At 43.8% G+C, this 23,628-nt stretch overlaps 1 protein-coding gene across 4 annotated transcripts in view; it reads left to right on the top strand.

Moving 5' to 3' along the window:
- Positions 1-8,123, top strand: part of GALNT16 (polypeptide N-acetylgalactosaminyltransferase 16) — a 192,455-nt gene extending 184,332 nt beyond the window's left edge. For 3 of the 4 annotated variants that reach the window (XM_020788514.3, XM_072986160.2, XM_072986159.2), the window contains one exon: positions 5,394-8,123. In XM_020788514.3, the coding sequence (XP_020644173.1) occupies positions 5,394-5,531 (138 nt within the window). In that variant the 3' untranslated portion in view covers positions 5,532-8,123. The remainder of the gene's footprint in view (positions 1-5,393) is intronic. The other variant, XR_013543663.1, reaches the window with a different exon arrangement.
- The last annotated feature ends 15,505 nt before the right edge of the window (positions 8,124-23,628 follow it).

The raw sequence follows: 23,628 nt of genomic DNA on the forward strand, positions 1-23,628 counted from the left end.
AAGGTTATGCTCAAAATCCTCCAAGGTAGGCTTCAGCAGTATGTGGACCGAGAACTCCCAGAAGTACAAGCCGGATTCCGAAGGGGCAGAGGAACTTGAGACCAAATTGCTAACATGCACTGGATTATGGAGAAAGCCAGAGAGTTCCAGAAAAATATCTACTTCTGCTTCATTGACTATGCAAAAGCCTTTGACTGTGTGGATCACAGCAAACTATGGCAAGTCCTTAAAGAAATGGGAGTGCCTGACCACCTTGTCTATCTCCTGAGAAACCTATGTGTGGGACAGGAAGCAACAGTTAGAACTGGATATGGAACAACTGATTGGTTCAAAATTGGGAAAGGAGTACGACAAGGCTGTATATTGTCCCCTGGCTTATTTAACTTATATGTAGAATACATCATGCGGAAGGCTGGACTGGAGGAATCCCAAAACGGAATTAAGATTGCTGGAAGAAATATCAACAATCGCAGATATGCAGATGATACCACTCTGATGGCAGAAAGTGAGGAGGAATTAAAGAACCTTGTAATGAGGGTGAAAGAGGAGAACGCAAAAAATGGCCTGAAACTCAACATCAAAAAAAACTAAGATAATGGCCACTGGTCCCATCACCTCCTGGCAAATAGAAGGGGAAGATATGGAGGCAGTGACAGATTTTACTTTCTTGGGCTCCATGATCACTGCAGATGGAGACAGCAGCCCCGAAATTAAAAGACGCCTGCTTCTGGGGAGGAAAGCGATGACAAACCTTGACAGCATCTTAAAAAGCAGAGACATCACCTTGCCGACAAAGGTCCGCATAGTCAAAGCTATGGTTTTTCCAGTAGCGTTGTATGGAAGCGAGAGCTGGACCGTAAAGGAGGCTGACCACTGAAGAATTGATGCTTTTGAATTGTGGTGCTGGAGGAGGCTCTTGAGAGTCCCCTGGACTGCAAAGAGAACAAACCTATCCATTTTGAAGGAAATCAACCCTGAGTGCTCACTGGAAGGACAGATCCTGAAGCTGAGGCTCCAGTACTTTGGCCATCTGATGAGAAGAGAAGACTCCTTGGAAAAGACCCAGATGTTGGGAAAGTGTGACGGGAAGAGGAGAAGGGGATGACAGAGGATGAGATGGCTGGACAATGTCTGCAAAGCAACCAACATGAAATTGACTGAACTCCGGGAGGCAGTGGAAGATAGGAGGGCCTGGCGTGCTCTGGTCCATGGGGTCATGAAGAGTCGGACACGACTAAACGAGTAAACGACAACCTGTGGAGTTTAATTTCTGTCTTTCAGACAAATAATCACCATCACCTTCCTGCACACCCGGCTTTTCTGGCTGGTTATTTCTGTAAGAGAAATAAGGACCAGTCATAAGCAGGATGGAGGTAGACCAGTGTTTTGGATGTGACTGTTCAATCAGTGGAGAGTTCTCTAATTTGGTGACAGCAGTGCTTGGAACTGTTTTATTTATTTGTTGATTGACTGATTCAATGGATGCTTAGTTTGGACAGGCTGCAGTGCCCAGAGTTACCATGGACAAATGGTTGGTGGCTGTGCTGGTTGCGCATTTTAGGAACTGTGGTCCAAATTCCGCCCCCTCTACCATTAGCAGGGAACAACATGCTTTCAAAGTCTGCACAATTGCAATAGGGCAAATAATGGTCATGTGAAAGAGAAATCAGGTGTAATTAATTGATACTTCCAAAAAAAATGAACTAATGTTATTTACTAATGAAGCCTTACAGTGGGATTCTTCTAGATTTTAACATCTGCTTGTTTACTGGTTGTTCTGCAACCTTGTCTTTGCTGCTTCAAACTGCTTGGCATAACAGCTTCACGAAAGTCGTGCATTATAAATGTATGTCACCTTTGGTCATTAATGTACACGGGGGGCCTTGGCAGAGAAACTGGACAGCCCTGCTAGCTTTCAGTGCCTCTTACCTGCATATGCCACATCCACCACATCAATGCAAGGCTGGTGAGCCACTCTTCCCCCCCCCCTCGTCAATGAAACAGTGGAAATAAATGTCAGTTCAATGTGCCCCTGCTGTCAGGCTGCTGAGAACATGAGCCTTCTGTCATAAAAGGACCATCTGCCTGGCTGAAGAATGGAAGTTGGGAGGGCTCAGACCAATCAGCCGGTGAATAGAATCCCTGTTAACCTCATATATGTATCACAGAATGGTATGATTTGGTTTCAGACTTTGTTGTTGATTTGGCATTTCATTAAGTTATGCTAGCTGGCTTCCAAACATGCAAGTTAAAATAGACAGCTGTTGCATTTGGGTCAGGACAACTGGAGCCTCAGTGTCAGGGGCATATTTCACATGACATAAGAGCTGACATTTAAAATTTTCAAATAATCATCCATTATTCGTCTGTCCACTGGTACTGGGATGATTGGCACTGCTGTTTTCCACAAACAGAGAAATAAGGGTATACCGCAAAATAGTGCTTACAAAGCAAATAGCATAGAACATAGGTCGGAGAATAGGGGTAAATTACCCCAAATGGGGTAAAAGTGAAGATCCTGGGGGTAATGAGCAGAGTGCTACCCCCTCCCTCCCATCCCTACCCTCTGCAGCCAAACCTCAAATTGTAAGCACCTCTCTCTGTTACTTCCTTCGTTGCAGCAGGGCACTTCTAAATGCTTCGTTCTGTTAGAGATCGGAGAGATAAGCCTCCCTAAGTGGTTACAGGTGGGGATTAGCCCCAGGCAATCAATCAATCCGGGGCTTCTGAATGACTGCTTCCTCCAGAAATGAATGCGAGCAAACAGAAGGCGGGAAAGGAGCAAGCAAGGGAAGGAGGGAAGAAAGAAAGGTGCGAGAGACCGAGGACTTCATCAAGCTTATTTAAATGTATGTAATTGTAGAAAATGGAGGGAGAAAATGGAGGGAGGGAGGAAATGGAATTTGTGTGTCTCTCTCTGTGTGTGTGTGTGTGTGTGTGTGTGTGTGTGTGAGAGAGAGAGAGAGAGAGAGACTGACTCAAAACTGAAAATGAACAGTCAGTCAAGCAAAAGAGAAACTGAATTAAAGTGGGGGGGAAGGGTGGCTTTTTAAGGTGCTGTCTGGGTTTATCATTGCTTTCCTTCCAAGAAGCAGGCATCTTTTAATTTCGTGGCTGCTGTCACCCTCTGCAGTAATCATGGAGCCCAAGAAAGTAAAATCTGTCACTGCCTCCATATCTTCCCCTTCTATTTGCCAGGAGGTGATGGGGCCAGTTTTGTTTTTAAATGTTCAGCTTCAGACCATTTTTTGCGTTCTCCTCTTTCACCCTCATTAAGAGGTTCTTTAAGTCCTCACTTTCTGCCATGCTTTTGCATAGTCAATGAAGCAGAAGTAGATGTTTTTCTGGAACTCTCTGGCTTTCTCCATAATCCAGCACATATTAGCAATTTGGTCTCTAGTTCTTCTGCCCCTTCGAAATCCGGCTTGTACTTCTGGGAGTTCTCAGTCCACATACTGCTGAAGCCTGCCTTGTAGGATTTTGAGCATAACCTTGCTAGCGTGTGAAATGAGTGCAATTGTATGGTAGTTGGAGCATTCTTTGGCACTTCCCTTCTTTGGGATTGGGATGTAGACTGATCTTTTCTAACCCTCTGGCCACTGCTGAGTTTTCCATTGATGATGATAAAAAAGCACACTGGTCCTTTGATATTGGGCTGTGGCACCAGGGTGTATGACATGACCTTTAGCCTGGTTTGTTCCTTTTTGCACACCACACATAGAATGATTAAAGTGGTAGGGAAAGCCCACCCCCCAATTCTGCGTTGGCTGTCTCTAGCAAGTATGTCATTGCTAGGACCACTCTGGGAGCCACTGATGATGATTAAATCCTCTGCAAGCTAGCAAAAATTTAATGCAACTTGCTAGGCAAGTTGGACACCTTACTACTCCCTATACTACACCATGGCTGGAGTGCAATGTTTCCAGCAAAAATAGTCCACATCTTTATCAAATTTGGTGCATCCTGTTGGTTCGGTACACAGCCTGTGTAGATTCGATAATGTTTTTAATTCAACTAATGTATTTTCTTCCTTTCGAATCAAGGGGATAATGTTGGCATATATAAATTTGGGGGGGGGGGGGTAAAAGGTAAAAAAGTTCCCTGACCCCTGGCATAGAATGACTTCTCCATGTGAGATAAACCACAGTTGCAGAAAACTAAAATATGATTAAAATTAATGGACCACTTACTTTAGAAATAGAGTTATATATAGCCTGCAATTAGAGCTGAAAGCCCCAGATGCAATTCAAATGGAATTTTGTTTTAGAGAAATCAGATTTCAAAGGAATCCCATGCTTTAATTCTGAAGACCAGTCATTAAACAAAAACAAACTAGTCTGTAAACTGTATGAGGTCAGGAAAGTGCCTGTTGTGAACTCAGAGGCTTTCAGCAATTCAAGAATTCTCTCTTCCAATGACAACTTATCTATAATGTCTGTTTCTGTTCTTAGTCATATGAATTGTTGATTTGCATATGGGGAACCTGAAATATCTGTAATTCTAAGAAACTCAGCGTTTGCACACATAGTATACTGGACTGTCTGTTTTCTGTATGGGAGTGAGTTTGCATCTTCTTATGAGATGATTTCCACTTGACTCAGGTACAGATAACCAAGCACCAAATGTAGGCACGTTGTCTCAGTTGTGAAGTGCTCATGTGAATAAGAAGGTGTCTTTCTCTTAAGATACATAAATGGTGCGTGGGATGAAAACCAATCCCTAGGTGTGGATTTTAAAATCCATTATTTATACTCATACACACTTTTAAGTGCTTGCATATTTTGAATGTGGGTATCATACAATTACAGTTGGTTTGGTAGACGTAATTGTCATATCGTGGAAATTTGTAGGAATAGGGTATATATTACATTTGAAACTACCTACCAGGTGGTAAAAGCAGTCCAGTATGAATGGTTCTGAAAGAAGAAGTTTGATTCTCCCCTTATCCTAAAAGAGAATTCCAGTTACTACCTGATTTCCACCCATTCCAGCCATTTTAACAAGGTCAGTCTTGATGCCTCATATGAAATCAAAATGTAGCTAGGCATGTTATGAGACCATGGTGCCTTTCCTCACTGAGACATCTCACTCTATGTGTGGGTAGATCAGTCCTGATATTTTTGTGTTTGTGCCAGAAATTTAATACCATGATGAACTATGTAACATCAAACAGAAACATAGTCATCACCACTATCATCATCATTGCAAATAGCCCATCTGTTCCCTCTCTTTTCCCATTGTCATTCATGTGTGTTACAGACATTATCTATAGCTTTATTTTGTACTTCAGAAACAAAAAGCAAGAAACTCTGGCAAGAGGAAGAGAGGTTTACATATTTTGATGTTGTTCTTTCTCTTCCCTCCCTCCCTTCTTCCCTTTCTCCCACTTGCAGAAATGGAAGATGAAAGGCAGCTTCATCCAGCACTTTGTCAGCGGCTTGTGCTTAGAAAGCCAGTCCAGCAGATTAGTGACCAACATCTGCCAGTCGGATATACCAGGGCAACAGTGGGAGCTGCTCCAGGCCACATGATGGTTGTCCAGCAACTTCTCTGATGCTTTTGCATGAGACTCTGGGAATGGAAGGGGTTAGGGTGGGGAATGAAGTTTGGTTCTCTTTAAACCTTCAGTATTTTGATTGTGATCCTCAGCCCATAAGCATTTTAGTTGAAACGTCAGTGTTTTGGGATTCGTTAATGGAGCACTCCAAGATGTATGGAACCATCACCAGAAATGGTCCGTCTGTTTACCCTTCTTTTCCCACTGTGAGCAACACTATAGGAAACTCAACAGCAGTTCAGTGCTGGGGAAGGATCCACCCCAGTAACCAAGACTTTGGTATGATACTGACAGCTGGTCCCTTTCATTCATTCCACTCCAGGGAAACGTGGTGTGTGGTCCCATGGAGTTGTTGCCTTTGGTGTTTGTGACAACGCTTACTGTGAACCTCTGATGGATTTGCTTGATTTCACTGGCTTTCAGACCTGACGTCACCTTTCATTTTGCATGTGTGCTGTACAAAATGCTTTAGGGGAACGCAAGCAAAAGTAGTTATGGCTAAGTTATTGGATAATGTACCACTGAGAGCAAATGGAAGGCAGGCGGGCTAAGTAAAGCCTTTATTGATTTGGATTTGTTTCTGAGTTTGTTTTCTCATTGGAGTATGTTCCTTGTAGAGATAGGGATCCTTGTTTTCCCTGGCTGATAGGGTTAGGGTATTGCAGGGGGAATTGAAAACTGTCCTTGACTGGGTAAATACGAGTCTGCTATGGATTTAATGGTTTGAGTCCTTTAGTAAACAATGTTCTTTGAAATTACATGAACAAGAAGAGATCCCTTTTTGTTTTATATACAAGGTGTACATACGTATAGCCAGTGGTTGCTTAACTGTGTGTTCATCCTCCATCTCTTTTATTTCCTCCCGTAGAAAAGCAAAGTTCAGAGAATTACTGCCTAATCTCTTAACAAATAGGCAATTGGAGCCTTCTCCTGAGACTGAGGAATGTGATGAAGCAGCTGCTAGGAAACATCCATTAAGACCTGTCCAGAAGGCGGTCTGTGACTTTGCACTGACAGCTTGTGTGAAAAGCATTGGTGCTTTTTTTGTGCTAGGCAAAAAGACATGCAAGGCTGTAGACACTAAAGAGGTATCTCTTCATTCTGCCTTTGCCAACACATATTTGGGATTCATTCCTATGGAAAAGTAGCCCACAATAGAATTATATCTGTTCTTATAAACCATGGCTTGTTGTGAATGCCAGATACCGAAATGATCAACCTATGTATGCATGTTCATCCCTTGTTAACAAATCAATTAGTGAGAATTCTCTCATTAAGCTAAAACTTACAAGAGTTACTGTCCAGCTCATTCTAAGTAGCGTTTTGTTCCTTGAAAACCCATTTTCAGTCAATTCCTGTGATAAGATCATCTTTGTGTGTGTTTCTTCTCTTAAAAGCAAAACATGAACTCATACCACTTTGTAATTTGCACAGCTCCCTACATTTTTCCCAGGAAAGTTTTCAAAGAGTGGGACAATTTGCCCCTTTGCCACTAGAAGAAAATCTGTGATTACTCTGTATTAATTGAAGACTTTGTTCCTATAAGCACTTGCTTGGAAACAAGAGCCCAGAAAAGTTTCTTTCTGAACTAACTTTCCCAGACTTTCCCAGTCAGAAAAGCCACCGGGCACACTGACTGGCAAAGTCTGGAACTTGTTCAAAAAGGAATTTTTCCAAATTCTGTTGGAAGTACAACTTACTGAACTCAATAGAACCTGCTTTGAGCACAAGTGTGCTTTGTAGTAGGCAAAGTTAGGATTCAGAAAACCTGTGTTCAAATCCCCCACTCAGTCACTGGGGGCTTGCAATGGTAAACCACCCCTTGAATATTTTACAGGCCTCAGAAACCCTGTTAAAGTTGCCATATGTCAGATGCAACTTGATGGCACAGAACAATAAATCTGCATAGGATTGATTGGGATGGCAGATGTATGCCATTGTTCAACAGACTTGCAGTGCTGCATATACTGGTAAATGTTGTATCAAAGTAGAAGATCCATTACGACAAGCCAGCATGAGTTCTGGAGTTGCTATGTTGCCAGGATCAGAATCGGAAGCAGGGTGCACTATCCGTGGTAAGCCCCTTTTCTCTAATGTGATTCCTTCAGTCAAGGATACTATGCCTTTCTTCCTAGTTTGGTTTACATTTGAGTAGAAATAAGGGGAGGCTGAAGCTTGTCTCCTAACTGCCTGCTGAATCTCACATTTGTGAATTGTTCCACTGCACAGCAGTGATCCTGTTTGGCTGTATTACTGATTCAGAGAAGCAATCCTATATTGATAATGGTGAAGTGGGACTACATGCTACCTTTGTGCTGATGAGAATGCTGCCCCTTAAAATTTGCTGGGTCAACTCCACTTCTTTGTGAGTCCATTTTATACCAAAGGTCTTTGCTACTAATAAAATAAAAAAAAGTTAAAGTGAGAAGCTGCAACCAGGTATACTTTCTGTCTAGCAATACATCTGTGATCAAGGAAGAATAGCGCAAAGTAGTCTCCAGTTGTTGATTGCCCACCCAAATATGCATTATATCTCTGTAAAAAATAAAAACCAATGCTCATTTGACTCTGGTCCTGATTCTGCTTTTATTGAGCCCTGTTTTCATTCTCACGTTAAAGGGCTCCAACATCAGAGTCACCAAAGATATCCAAAGCCCTGTTGAAGTGGAGTTTTCAGTTTTTTCCTCCATAATTGTTGGGTTTTGGTCTCATTCCCTTCCATTGAATAAAAAAGAGGGAATAAATCCTTGCCCACTCCAAGGCTGGAGGTAAGTTCTTGACTGGCTTGAGAGCATATGGGGGTGGAGTGAGAGACCTAGGGGGCAAGAGAGGCTTTCAGTCCATAGCTCTCCTCTGATCCACATCCTTTCTCTTCTCTAGTACTGGAGCATATTTGTTTTGGAAAGGTGGTGTGACAACCCCAGACCTACTGGGATATGCCACAGTTTCACTAAGCTGCCACCAACCATTCCCTGTAAGGAGTCACACAGACCAGGAATGGATTTTTAAACAAACAAAGGAATAAGGTTTATTTAAATGACACACAGGGAAAATGAAATGATCAAGTGAATAAGATACAGTAACGTGGCTTTGTCTCAATCATACATACACCAGTTTGGTTCACACAGAACACCTTTAAATAAAGCACAGACCCTGAACCTATCAGTTCTGGCTACCCATAAAGACACCTGAACCTATCAGGTTGGTACTGACTGACACACAGTAGTACCCTGTCTGACACACAGACTCCCACTCCAGCTTCTTCTCTCAGCTCTCCTTCTAAACTTCTACTTCTCCACACAAGCTCCACATATATATATAGTACAGCCCCTCCTCCTGATGTCCCGCCTTCCACTCCCCATAGGATGGAACTTTCCCTCCAAACCCATGACAGACAGGTAACATCGGTGCTGTATGTAACACCTCCCCTCTTTATAAGTTGTTTTGTAGGGGGAAAGCTAAAGTGCTTTTCTCCAAAAAACAACCTGGATCCAAAACATACAAAAACAGTTATACAATAACACAATACCATACTTACTTTAGGATAAACATATCAATTAGGCATTTAAACATTTACCATTTACAATACATCAAGTTACCTTTATTCATACAAACCAAGCATGTTTAATAAACAAGTACATTTAACCTTTGGTCACCAAAATATATACACAGTCCATGTTTCTTTCGCCGTCTTCATTCTTCGGGTCTTCTTGACAAGGCGTCAGCAACACAGTTCACTGACCCTCTGACCACCTTCACTTCAAAGTCATAGTCTTGCAGGTTTAAAGCCCACCTCATAAGTTTACTATTGTGGGTTTTCATTGTCTTTAACCATTGCAGTGGTGAATGGTCAGTGCACAGAATAAAATGTCTTCCCCAGATGTAAGGCTTGGCCTTCTGGATCGCGTAGACTATGGCCAGGCACTCCTTTTCCACGGTTGCCAAATGTCTCTCACCTTTCTGGAGTTTCCTACTCAGGTAGGACACTGGATGCTGGTCACCATTCTCATCCTCCTGGCAAAGAACTGCTCCTACCCCGCTGTTAGACGCATCGGTGTAGATGATGAACTCCCGGTCGAAGTCTGGAGCACGCAGCACTGGATAGTTGATGAGGGCCTCCTTCAACCTCTGGAACGCCTCCTCACAGTCGCTGGTCCATGGGATGCGCTCATCAGTCTTCTTCCGCGTCAGATCGGTCAGCGGAGTCGCTATCTCGCTAAACCTCGGGATGAACTTTCTGTAGTAGCCCACCAACCCAAGAAATGATTTGACTTTTTTCTTGGTGTTGGGTCTGGGCCAATCACGAACGGCTTCTATCTTGGCCTCTAGGGGTTTTATCACTCCTCCCCCTACTATGTGACCCAAGTATTTTATTTCTGGGCTACCCAGCTGCAGTTTGTTCTCTTTGCAGGGCCTAGGCCAAAGCACTTCCTCCCCTGGGTCAAAGTGCCTCTCCCTGGCTTCCTGGTCATCCCAAGCTTTCTTTCTGACCTTTTGAGCTTGCAGGGTCTCTGCTGCTAGCTCTAGGTTTCTCTTTAGGTCATTCCTTAAAGAGTCTATATATGTCATAACGTCTTGTGGGTCATCCTGGGTGATCTGCTCCCAATTTTGTTTGATTAAATCAAGGGGCCCTTTCACCCTTCTCCCAAACAAGAGTTCAAACGGACTGAACCCGGTACTGGCTTGTGGCACTGATCGATAAGCAAACAAAAGGGATTGCAGCTTCTGGTCCCAATTGTTTGGATTCTCTGCCAAGTAAGCCCTAATCATGCGCCTTAGAGTCCCATTGAACTTCTCCGTTAACCTATTACTTTCAGGGTGATAGGCAGTGGTTTCCTTGTGTTTAATTCCACAGATTTGCCATAACCGTTTCATGAGCTTCGATGTAAACGATGCGCCCAAATCTGTGATTATTTCTGAGGCAAATCCCATCCTGGACATATACCCCACCAAGGCATCTGCCACTGTGTTAGTTTCAATGTTAGTCAAGGGTATGGCTTCAGGGTACCTCGTGGCATGGTCCACAATGGTGAGAATGAACCTGTTCCCCCTCTTTGTGGCCTTGGGCAAAGGTCCCACAATATCCACCCCTATGCATTTGAACGGAGTGTCAATCACAGGCAAAGGGCACAACTTTGCTTTGGTCCTGTCACGGTTATTCCCCTGCCTCTGACACACATCACATTGTTTACAGAACTCCTTGATCTGCTTCCCTATTTCAGGCCAGTAAAAATTCTGTGTAATTCTCTGTTGTGTTTTGTTCACCCCTAAGTGCGCAGCAAACATGTCAGAGTGCCCCCTTTTTAAGATCATGGGGCGATACTTTTCAGGTACCACTAGCTGACTTCTGATCCCATCTCCCCCTTTTGAGATATTCCTCAGGGTCTCTCTATATAAAATTCCCTTTTTCTCTCGAAATCTCACTGGGGTTTCAGGTGTTAGCTGGGCGTCTGTCACCTGTTCAAAACACTTTTGGAGAGTGGCGTCTGCCTTTTGCTCTTGGCCAAATCGGCTGTCTGTGGTTAAGGTTTCCACCACAGCTTCGGAACTCCCCTCTGCTTCCGTCTCGGGCTCATCAGTGCCCCCCTGAACTGTCCCCTTGGTGGCTTGTGAACGTGTAATCACTAGCACCCGTTTCACATGTTCAGCCAGGTCATTTCCCACGAGCACGGCTGCTGGCAGAGTCGATGAAATCGCTAGCCGCCAAACTCCCCTCCAGCCTTGAAAGTTCACAGGTACCTCAGCTACTGGCAGCGAGATCACCTGTCCCTCAATCCCTGCCACCTTCATGCTCTCATTTGGGATTATATACTCCCTAGGAACAATATCTGGATGGCACAGGGTCACCTGGGAACAAGTATCCCTTAGCCCCCTATACTGATGGTCAAGTATCCCTACGTCCACCCCTGCGGTTTCAAACAACTGCGAATCTGTTTTCACTAGTAAGCAGCGCTTGACCTCCACAAGAGGACCATTTTCCTCAGCCTGATCAGCAGATGTAACTGTTCCAGATTGAGTAGCCATGGCAACAGGCTCCCTCAGTGGCAAGGAGCTTTGCTCTTTCTGGACACAGAACACAGCTTTTGGCTTGGTTCCACTCAAATCATGAGGCACATTTCCTTTTAGCTGCTTTAATTTCTCACACTCTGAGATTAGATGGCCCTTTCCTTGACAGAAATAACATTTTCTGCTGTATTTGGAGTCTTTCTCATCTGGTTTTGGCTTTCCCTCCAAAATCTGAGGTCTTGGTTTCATGTCTGAGGGCTTCCCTTCACCATGGGCCCCTCCCACTTGCTGGTTTTTCCCTGGTCCCCGAGAGTACTTGCTGTAGGTTTCTTTAGGTTTACCTATCGATTTCCCCTCACCTAAGGGCTTTCTTATTTGGGAAATAAAATCTGCGATCTCGGCCGCCTCTGCCACAGATTTCGGTTTCCTTTCCCTCACCTGGAACTTCAGTTCCCCATGCAGGACTGAATAAAACTGTTCCAGCGCTATCAGGTCTTTGAGCTGCTGGAAGGTCTCTGTTCCCTCCTGAGATAGCCATTTCTCTAGCAGCCTCACCAGTTGGGCCCCCACTTGGGTAAAAGTCTGCTCTGGTTTCTTGGTGAGTGACCTGAATCTTTGCCTCAGCTGTTCCGCATTTATCCCATATCTGGCAAACACCAGTTTCTTAAACTCTGCGAAATCTTTCATCAGTTCCTCTGGCATCTCTGCATAGACTTCTGCCAGGCTGCCACTGATTAAAGATCGCATAATGGTCATCTTCTCAGTTTCCCTTACTGAGAAGTCCACAAACGCTCTTTCCACTAGGGAAAAGAACACCTCAGGGCAATCCCCCTTGTGGTACACAGGGAATTTCTTCAGGTCAGCTTTAGACAATTGGCCCCCCTCAGAATCTCTATTGTTATTATTATTCTGATTCATCAGTTCCAATTTTCTTAACTCATACGCCATCCTTTCTTTTTCCAGAGCAATTTTCTCTCTCTCTAATCTTTCTTCTCTTTCCAATTGCCTCATCCTCAGTTCATGCTGTTGGGCTATGAGCATTTTCCTGAGTTCTGGGTTCTGTTCTCCCGTGCTCTCATCCTGCACTGAGCCAAATTCATCCTCAGAACCTTGGTCTACCTGGGGTTCCCTCACTTCACCCATTTCTGCCATTTGGCTTCGAGTCAAGGGCATAATCCCCCCCCAGAACAGGCTGCTTTCAAAAGTCAAGCCTCAAAATAAAGCGACCACTTTTTTTTCTCTTTTGCCTCAGAACCAGCCTTCTATAGATTGCTGCTGTTCTTCAGCACTAACTTGCAACTGTTGCCAGCCAGAGTCCACCCCCCTCTGCTAGGCCTCTCAGCAGACAGGCTAGATCACTGCTACTTCCCTCAGCTTTGCCTCAGCTTTTTCCCGCCAAAACAGGTTGCCTCAGAGCTCCCTAATCTAGTCCCACCAATCTGAGGTTACACGTTCTTCCACTAGCGTACCTCCCCGTGAGGTAAGCCTAGAAGATTACCTACGCGCTCTCAGATTGTCCCTGACTAGACCCCCCTTGCTCTGGGCACACTTGCCAAGGCTTTGCTGGACCACTGGACAACTGGACCAGTCGTATCCCACACGCTGGACACCAATCAATGTGACAACCCCAGACCTACTGGGATATGCCACAGTTTCACTAAGCTGCCACCAACCATTCCCTGTAAGGAGTCACACAGACCAGGAATGGATTTTTAAACAAACAAAGGAATAAGGTTTATTTAAATGACACACAGGGAAAATGAAATGATCAAGTGAATAAGATACAGTAACGTGGCTTTGTCTCAATCATACATACACCAGTTTGGTTCACACAGAACACCTTTAAATAAAGCACAGACCCTGAACCTATCAGTTCTGGCTACCCATAAAGACACCTGAACCTATCAGGTTGGTACTGACTGACACACAGTAGTACCCTGTCTGACACACAGACTCCCACTCCAGCTTCTTCTCTCAGCTCTCCTTCTAAACTTCTACTTCTCAACACAAGCTCCAGATATATATATAGTACAGCCCCTCCTCCTGATGTCCCGCCTTCCACTCCCCATAGGATGGAACTTTCCCTCCAAACCCATGACAGACAGGTAACATCAGTGCTGTATGTAACAGGTGGACCCTTGGAAAGGTGAGAGAGGGCACCCAGACGGCAATTGTACACTACTCTTGGAAGAGGGGCGGTGAATATATTCCATACACCTAGAATGACATCCCAGATATTAAAAGATATTATTTTTATTTATTTTTTATTTATTTTATTTATATCCCGCCTATCTGGTCGGTTAAGACCACTCCAGGCGGCTAACAACATAAAATAAAACAGTGAATATATATAAAACAGTTTTACATAAACATAATAAAATAGACAAATAGAAGGGAGAAAGAGGGCATCAGGGATTGACTGTAGGGAAGGCCTGCCGAAACATCCATGTTTTAAGTTGATTTTTAAAGGTACCCAGCGAGGGGGCCACACGAATCTCAGGAGGTAGGTTGTTCCAGAGGCGAGGAGCCACCGCCAAGAAGGCCCCCGCATGCACATTGAAATCCCCCAAAACCAATAGCTTCGGGGATCCCAACACTGCCATGGAGACATAGTCCGCCAGCTCCGGTAGGGAAATGGCTGGGTCGCGGGGAGCATGGTAACCCAGCAAGATCCCAATACCGTCCCTGGCCCCAACCGACACGTAGAGGGCCTCAAGACCCGGCTTTACCACCAAGGAGTGCCTAGTAACCTCCAAGATGGATTTGTAAACAATGGCTACTCTCCCTCCCCAGCCCTCCAGTCTATCCTGGTGTTGGACAGCATAACTGGGCGGACAAATGAGTGCTAGGGGGGGACCAATCCATGTTTCGGTTCTGCATGCCAGGTCTGCATCCTCCTCCAGGATAAGGTCATAAATTACCTGGGCCTTATTGGATACAGACCTGGCATTCAACAACACCAGGCGTAGAGTGGAAGGCTGGCTGGTCTGGCTACCTCGATACTGGGGATTGGTCACAGTCTCAGAACAATGAACAGCATTCAAGCATCTGTTCATCGTTCTTCTGACACGAGTAGGGACTGCCAATATATCCCCCAATATAGCCCAGAATATGTATTGCAAATTAAGAATCCCAATACAAAGAACTCCATATATGAATTTAAATTTAAAGGGAAAAAAACCACCAAGAAATTATCCCCCACATATAGTCCAGGTCTGTCTTCCTCTGGCTCGTAGTCTTATCCTTTTAAGTTTTACTGGTCTTGTTGTTATAAAAGTTCTTCTCAGAGTTATTAAGACTGATGTTATTAGGAGTAAAAACATCGGACTGAGGGTGTTACTCATGCGTAGCACCACATAGATCTTATTGATGGGCGTAGGCAACATCAGGAACAGCAGAGTCCAGGTAGAAAGATGTTCAGTCCCTGGCAATTCCTTTACCCATCCTTGGGAAAAGAGTGAAGTGTCTCTGAATATAGTCCAAAAACGGCAGGGTGAGCAGTCCAGATCAAGGAAGGAGGCTGCCGTTAGGGAGGCCAACATGGCGACCGCCCAGCCTGAAACCAAAACAGTCAGCTCCCTTTCCTCCATGGCCACCAAAGAACTTTCCCCTGCCGTCTTACACAGCCTGGGATGTTCCACTCCACCTCTCCAGCAGCCCGAGACTTGCGGGGATTCCTGGACCTCATAGCTGCCACCACTGGCACAGGGAAACCCAGCGAACCTGGCTCCAGACTCTGGCATTCAACCACGTGGTCGGGAAAGCTCGCCAGGAAAGGGGGGGGCGAGCAGCCGCCTCTAAATTCTCCAGCTCCTCTCCCCTCCGGTCTCAATTTGATCTCGAGACAGGCTCCCTGCAACGCTCACCCGCTTTCTCTTCCTGGATGGAAGGCACCCGAGCCTCTGGGCTCCGCTGAAAGCCAGAATGCTTCACGAACAAACACCAGTTCCGGCCCCGCATTTGAGCTCCAGCTCTAGCCCCACAGTCATGCACTCAATCCAGCGACCAGCTCTTGAGGGAAGGAGGGAACGAGGAGGGGGGCAGACCAGTGAGACAAAGAAAGAGAGAGGAAGAAAGAAAAGAAGAGAGGAAAGCAGAGGAAAGCAGAGAGAGGCAGAAAAATAGTAAGACCCAAGAGGCAAGCCGGTGCGATGGAGAGAAACGCTAGCCGCCCGCCACCGGCGCCATCTTGGGGGAAAAAAGATAGCATCATTAAATAGCAACATCACCATCCAACTGCACTGAAAACCACATACACAGCAGCCCTTACTGATGGATGTAAGGAAAAATCTAGCAGCCTGTTCTGTGGCTGGGCTTTGGGGTTCAACAGGGGACATTTGTGTGTGGTATATCCAGCTATGTCCACAAGCACCATCTTTTCTGGACCACAGCTTAAGTTCTATTTCACTATTGGGAGAAAATGGGGCTGAATTTAGCTTTCAACTTGCAAATGTAGTTGCAACGAACAATTATGCTTTCCACAGCTGTGTAAGGCTGTTGCAGCAAGAACAACAAAGTCCTGTGGCACCTTAATTCATTGCTTATAGAAAGAGCTTTCATGGACTGTAGTGGGCTATAATCCAAAAAGGCTCATGCTGTAATAAATTTGTTTCTCTTAAGGTGCCACACAACAGTGACAAGTAATTTGTTTAAAAGGACGGGATGGGTGATTTAAAAAAAAATCAATAAATCTTATCCATTGTAATTGAATGTGCACAGTGAAACATTATCAAGATTAATGTTACAGGAAGTCAAAAAATACTGTCCAGAAATCAGTTTGGAAGGATTTATTTTCCCTTCCTCCCCCAGCTTTCGTTACAAAATGCACTTTGCCAAACCTAATTTATGTGAATGTAGATTTGTTCCCTTACCCCCTATTTCTTGACCAAAGCATGTACCACAACCTGTCTTTTTAAGATGCTGGAATAAATTCCATTTCTGAAAAAAATGGGTGTGAAGGTGTAGATCAGAGTGTGCCATCCTCAGAAGAGAAAGACCCGAAGGAAGAGAGTGGTTGTGCAGAAGGGATTTTAGTGGAGATAGAACGCGAGGAAGAATTACAAAGGAGACCAACGGAAGTGTGTCTGGTTGATGAGGGAGGAGCCAAACTGGACTTGATCATGTGGGAGGAGGTGAAAGGGGAAGGATCAAACGCGCGGGAATTCAGTTGGTTGGGGGAAGGTGAGCTGGGCAGATGCACGAATAGGGGGGTGCAGACCGATTGGTTAACGGACGTGAGGAGCCAAGCGGACTTGGCCCAAGGCTTCCCTAACATAAAGAAAGAAGGAGGACTTTTGTCAGAGCCTTCTCTACCCAGCGGACGCGGTCGGCCATATGAGCCCTTGGAATGGAGGGTCTCAGTTTTCCCAGTGAGCTACCCTGGTGGGGGCAGGAGAGTTATCCGCCAGGGCCCCGAGTTCCAACAGAAGCCTCCCAAGGGGGATTGGGCCCGCCATCCCTGTTGTGGGACCATATGTGCCGTGCGGAGTGCCCCACTAAGACCGTTAATGGATCGCGAACGGTTCGGCCCAGCTCCCTGGTAAGGGAAGAATCAAACCCAGCTGTTGTAAAAGCGAAAAGATATACCTTGTTATCTGATGAAGTGTTGAAGGATCCGTATGATCCTGTAGAGTTAAGTGTACATTCAAATAAAGTTGTTACTTCGGAAGAAATGGATTCTCCTCCGTGTCTTTTTCCCGCCTTTACCACCCAACCCCCCCCCCCCGGCTGAAGACGGACCTTGTCACAATGGGTTTTGTCACTTTAAATTGGGTTCCATGTTGGCCTTTATTTACACTAACACATTTGTGCTAGATTACCTCTGGGACTGCAAGAATGACTGGGTGGGCCTCTGCACTTGCAAAGTCTTCAGGTCTCCAGCAATAGTTCAACTGGTGTTATAGTGCACTTACAGTGATTGTCACAGTAAGACTGGAGAGTAGATCCAGGGATCTGCACCTGAAAAGGGAAGTGCATTTAAAGATAACTAGGCAGTGTCTCTGTGGCCAGTAAAAGTAAGACCACTTATTTTAATGACATAAAAGACACTTTGGAGGGAAACTGGGGGATGCTCAGAACCTCTTGACATTAATTATTATCTCAATAGAAGTACTTACAAACAGGAGATTGACAGGAGTTGCCAGATGTATAGCATCAGGAGTAAGCCCAAGTGAACGTAGTGGGACCTCCTCCCTTGAAAGTGTGTATAGACACAGTCACTGGCAGGAGGGGGGGGGGAAGGTGTGATACCAGTGTTTGGATAGTTTTTGAAAGCTTTATACATCAAAATGAGAGAGACAATTTAAAAACCTTCTGATGATTTATTGTCCATTGCTAACTCCAAAATATGGAAGCCTAAAATAAGGCACAGTGTTTTGGATTCCAAACAGTTAATGTTTTCCATCGTCCACGCAGATTAAAGAGAATGAACATGATGGGCCAGTGGTCACAGGAGATCAATGCAGGAGATCTTACAGAAGAACTAACTCTGTTTCCAGAGCCCTGCTGGAGTGGGAACTGCCTTTTTCTTTTTCTTTCAGTCAGCGGGAGGAAATTAACTATACCAGCTCCAGGACTGATGAAGTTGGGGGCTCCTTTGGAAGGCATGTTGGGGCAAGAAGGGGACCTACGATCTTTTGGACCCTCGCCCACTTGCCAAATCAGATACAAGTAGATGTAAAACAGTGATCCTGCTTGCTTTTGACATCATAGTGGTGTCTTCTATGTAAATTCCCACAGTGCCTATCCTCATGGGGCAAAATCTTAGCATATATTTGCTAGATTGCAAGTCAGGGCCAGCTTCTGTGCGTAGCTGTCCTTTAATAAGCAGACCCCCCTCCCGGCTCCTTTCTTTTTAATTGCCTAATTAGTTGCTTGCTGTTCAATCTGGTGTTCTTAACTTGCCCTTAATTAATCAGATCCTGTCCCTTGAAAGCACCAACTTTAATTACTAGTTTCTTCTTTATTGCCAGAACAATGGTTCATTAGTGTTCAGATTTTATTTTATTATTGTTGTTGTTGTAAAAATTTATCTTTCCGATAATCAAGAAACTCCAGATAACTTCCACCAAATAACATAGAGTCAGACAGACATCCTGTTTTGGTAAAAAAAAACCTTCTGCAAAGCATAAGGGACCTGACTCCCACACAGGGTCCGTCCTGAGAGTGTCCTTTTCCTTTTCTTCTTTCCTTTCCTTTTTTCGGAGGTGCTGTCAGGTGAAACCAACTGTTCACATGATGATTCTCATTAACTGTGTACAGTATAATCAATAGAACCAAAAAAAGGATGGAGCAGACAGCCTTTCTATGCAAAAGAGAGAAAGACCTTGCAGAAATGAGAACAAAAGAGAAACCTTGCCTTTCCCAGCAAACGTGGCCTTTACTTCACTTTCACTTGAGCAAATGGATAGGATGGTGCAACAAGAAAGAATCCAGAGAATCCCAGTCAGTGCAAGACAAGCTTTGCATATACAGGGCAGCCAAAGTAGGAAACCTTGCTCACTGTTTATGGATTGCTGGTTATTTTCCAGCTACAGCAAACATTGTTTACTGCTGTTTTTTGACCGCATGAGAAATTAAATTAAGGGCGAATGAGAACAAATGTATTGCCTCCAACGAGATTCAGTCAGTTTTTGATACTGGAGGCTGCCCTCTTTTTGGTAAGAGTAGGTATTCTTAGAAAAAAAGAAAAAATAAAAAATGATTAAATTGGCCATGGAATACTTTTTATTCCTATTGAAGCTTTATTGGAGTGTCAGCATTTTATCTGATTAAAAATTAATTAACTACTTAAGTAAAATGCATATATAATTTTAAATTATATTTAATTTTTGATTTAAATAATAATGTCCCTTTTATTGCTATTTTTGTTGTCATGTGTTTCTTGTATTTGAACTCATCTGAAGACTTATTTCATTAAGTATCCAGCTCAAGGCAGGGGTGTGTGTGCTAATATTCTTTGCATAACCATGTTTTAAACTGCCCAGAGAGTGCTCTATCACTATAGAGCAGTATACTGTATATAAGTCAAAATAATAACAGTAGTAGTAGTAGTAGACTAAATAGAGACCTGCTTATTCTTGAAACGAGAATGTCCTTTTGCCTGTTTCTATTCAAATCTTCAGCAAGGCCTTGGATTTGTTGGAATTTATGCTGATTGTGTTAACAGAACTTGAAAAGTACAGTAGTACGGTGAGTGTCCAGGCATAAATCAAGATTAATCAGGATGTTCATGGCAAGATTTTTTAAAAAGTTTATTGTTCCAAGAAATCTATTTAGAATAAGGAGGAATCCACACAGCTGACTACCAGTTGCAAAAGGAAGAGAACAAAAAACTCAGAATGATTTCTGTGAAGAAATGGGGAGTGACCTTCGGGTGATCAATGTTGACAAAGATCAAGATGGTGAAGATACCCAAATAGAGTCCACCCAGCTACCTGTTTGTCTATCCCCTCTGACTAACTGTTACTTTAAATAACCTTACTGAACTTACTCAACAAAACCTGCTCAGAGGGGAAAAGATAAACAGGAAATCCAGTCTTGCCACTCTTCACACAAGAATGAATAGTTGCATGGGATTTGTTGCCATAAAGTGTAATTAATAATCGCCATTCGCTGATACAGTTTTAAAAGGAAATTAATTGAATGCAAACAGAAGAGATGTACAATATCAGTGGCTACTGGCCAGAATAGTTCTGTAGAACTTTCATGTTCGGATAACAGCACTTGGATGAGTTAATATTTTAAACTATAATTCCCAGAATCCCCAGCCAGCATGGCCATGTGGCATGTTGGGTGGGGGATCCTGGGAAATGTAGTTAAAAAGTAAACTTTTCAAGCTATATTTCAACTATAAATCATAGATGTTTAAAATAAAATACTGTATTGATTGTGGTCTTTTCTATGTTTTATTTCATTATTCTGTGATGCATCATGTATGTATATAATATTTCCATGATTTTCATCCTCCCAGGATTCAAAAACTACATAAGGCATAGGAAATTTTTATTCACACAAGTGACTTTGATATTTGAGATAATCCAATATAGCAATTTTAATCAAATCCGAAATGTAGTGGGTTTTTTAATATGGAAATCTCTTGTGGAACAACCCCATTGAAGAAAACAACAGTGGTTACCCAGACATGGTTGCTGGTTGCAAAGGGGCCCTCTTAACAGTTTAAGCCTCAGGGCCCCCAAAACAGAAGTCATCCACTGGATATAATCAATAATCATGTGCCTCGAAGTCAATGCTGACTTATGATGACCCTTTTCAGGGTTTTCTAGGTAGAGAATACCAGAAGTGGTTTGCCATTCTGTTCCTCTAGAGCAGTGGTGTCGAACTGTGGCCCTCCAGATGTTCTTGGCCTTCAACTCCCAGAAATCCTGGCCAGCAGAGGTGGTGGTGAAGGCTTCTGGGAGTTGAAGTCCAAGAACATCTGGAGGGCCACAGTTCGACACCACTGCTCTAGAGGCACCCTGGGGCTGTACAGCTTGCCCAGGGCCCCACAGGCTGGCTCTACTCCCAGGATGCACACTGTGGAATTAAATTCCTAACCTCTGGCTTTGCCGCCAGATATCTAAACACTGAGCTATTCAGCCAGCTATGTTCCTAGTATTTATTTATTTAATGCATATTTCACCATTTTATGCTTGGTCCCCAAGACACCTATCAGATACCAAATGCTAGAATGCAACAGTGTAAGAGGACATTTGTCTTTCTGCTTGTCAATTCGCCAAAGGTATCTGTTTTGCTACTGTAGGAAACAGGATGCTAGACTATTGGGACCACATAACCTGGTCCTGTAAAGCACTGGCCATAAAATATCTTCCTGTACTCCTGTTATAGGGAAACCAACATTTCCAAGAGATTTAAAAACCAAACACATTATTTGAAATAATATGTGCTGCTAATAGCAGCTTAACATTTCCATGGGAACCAATGCAGAACACCATTGAATGTGCTCTGGAAATTGAACTGTTAGACCAGAGAAAAGTGCCTAATAGACTACTGCATAATTGGATCTTTTAATTTTATTGCTACTCTTTTTCCCCCCAGCTTCAAGCACCTGGTTGCCACATTACCCGCCCAGAGACCTTTGGGTAGTGTGGGCGGTGTAGTGGGCCACTCTGAAGCCTCTGCCAACTCAGGCTTCCCAGAGTGCTCACTACTCTTCTTCAACCTGCTGTCACCAACCTATCCTTAATACTCAAAAAGGACAAGTTTTTCTTTCAGACAAATAAAGTGTTTATTGATTTGTACAAAATAAAAAGGGTGAATCACAGGTGATAAATCAAGTTGTTAATCACGTTTCTCAATTACTAGATCACACAGACTTTTCCCTCACCGACTATCTCTCTCAAATCTATCTCACTCTCTCAATCAACTTCTCTTATCTTTTCAAACTCTTCAAAACTCTCCCTTTCACACATCACATACACCCCTTATATAATCCAGCTCCTCCCCCTTCTGCATCACCCTCCGTCCTCTCATTGGCTGAGGTTCCCCTGCCCGGCTGTGATGGACAGGTGAGAGCAGAGCTGTATGCCACAGGCGGCATATAAGTTAAACAAACAAACAAACAAACAAACAAACAAACAAACAAATAAATAAATAAATTGGCCTGAAGAGTCTTCAAGGATCTTATGATAAGTACATATACATTTTTCCATTTGTCATTCTTCCCCTTCCTTCTTGAGGGTAGATCAAGAAAACCAAATGATGTTTTCCTACTAACAGATGATTTCAAGGCTGTGTACTGATAAAGCACTGTTTCAGGTGATGATGGAGAACCCGTGGCCCTCCAGAACCTGCTGGTCTGCAACTCCCATCAACCCTAGGCAGCATAGCCAATGTTGAGGGACAGAAGATGTTGCAGTCCAACATCTGGAAGGGCACACAGCCCACTCTTAGGGTTTAGGCCATGCAATTTATTCACTTGACCAGAACGTCAGAACCGGTGCCTGTACTTTTCCAATGTCATCACTAGTCCCAGCAGTACAGTGCACTGGGAAATTTAAAAAATGTACAGGCATAGGATGCTGCATTTTTGCATGAGTTAATGGTTTGGATAATACTTCCCAGAAGCCTTCAGCTGGCAAAAGCCACTGGCCATGCTAGCTACGGGATACTGGGAGTTGTGTGTTTTTTAAATCAATTTTTTCCCCAAACTCTATTTCTATCAGGACAGATTTGTTGGTCCACCTAGTCCAGTTTTGTCAACTCTGAGCAACAAGGGGCTCAGGCTCGAAGTCTTTCACATGCCCTGCCATCTAATCCTGTTCAACTAGAGGTGCCAGGGACCAAAGATAGGACCTTTTTCAGGCATGGTTTGCCACTACAAGTGGATTTTTGACACACACACACACCCATGTTATCACCCACAAAGCACCTAATTGGCAGTAAAGCTCACACAGGTGAGACAAAAGGTGTGATTACTTCAGAGCACACCTGGTGTTCATGGCATATGAATGTAGATAGTGAGGCTGGAGAGGAAGAAACAGATGAGAATTACAGTTATATTATGTATGTGGCTAGTCACAAGCAGACACTGGTAACACAACTAGAGCTTCAAAAAGGTCATTTTTGGGCCTGCAACTCTGAGACTTTCCCACCCAGCATGGTCAATGACTGAGATGTCTGGAGGAGTCTAAAAGTTGTATTAATTTTTTTACAAGCCTGGTAAATATCTTATCACTGAACAAGCCAGTTAACACATGTAGTGTGCTAAGAAACCATTACTCCAATTTGCACTTCTGAAGCTAAACCTGGAATTTCCTGGTTTAATTGTGACTTGGACATCTCTCACTGCAATGTCCTTTTGAAGTTTCACTGATGCACAATGACAACATCAAGATCAGTGACAAAGTGGATGACATATTCCCCCATATACAATGCTGACATTTTCAAGTCACATTTCTATCACTTCGTTCATAGTTTTAGTCTTTTGCATGGAGTCCGGCCTTTGGGGAAATATTCTCCTGAGACTACAGCTGGTAAAAAAAACCACACAGCCACCCTCTTTTCTGTGTTATTGGGGTTGTAACTTCTAAGCTCTTTCCATCACC

This window comes from Pogona vitticeps, chromosome 1, assembly GCF_051106095.1.
Source record: "Pogona vitticeps strain Pit_001003342236 chromosome 1, PviZW2.1, whole genome shotgun sequence".
In the NCBI taxonomy this organism is placed as follows: domain Eukaryota; kingdom Metazoa; phylum Chordata; class Lepidosauria; order Squamata; family Agamidae; genus Pogona; species Pogona vitticeps.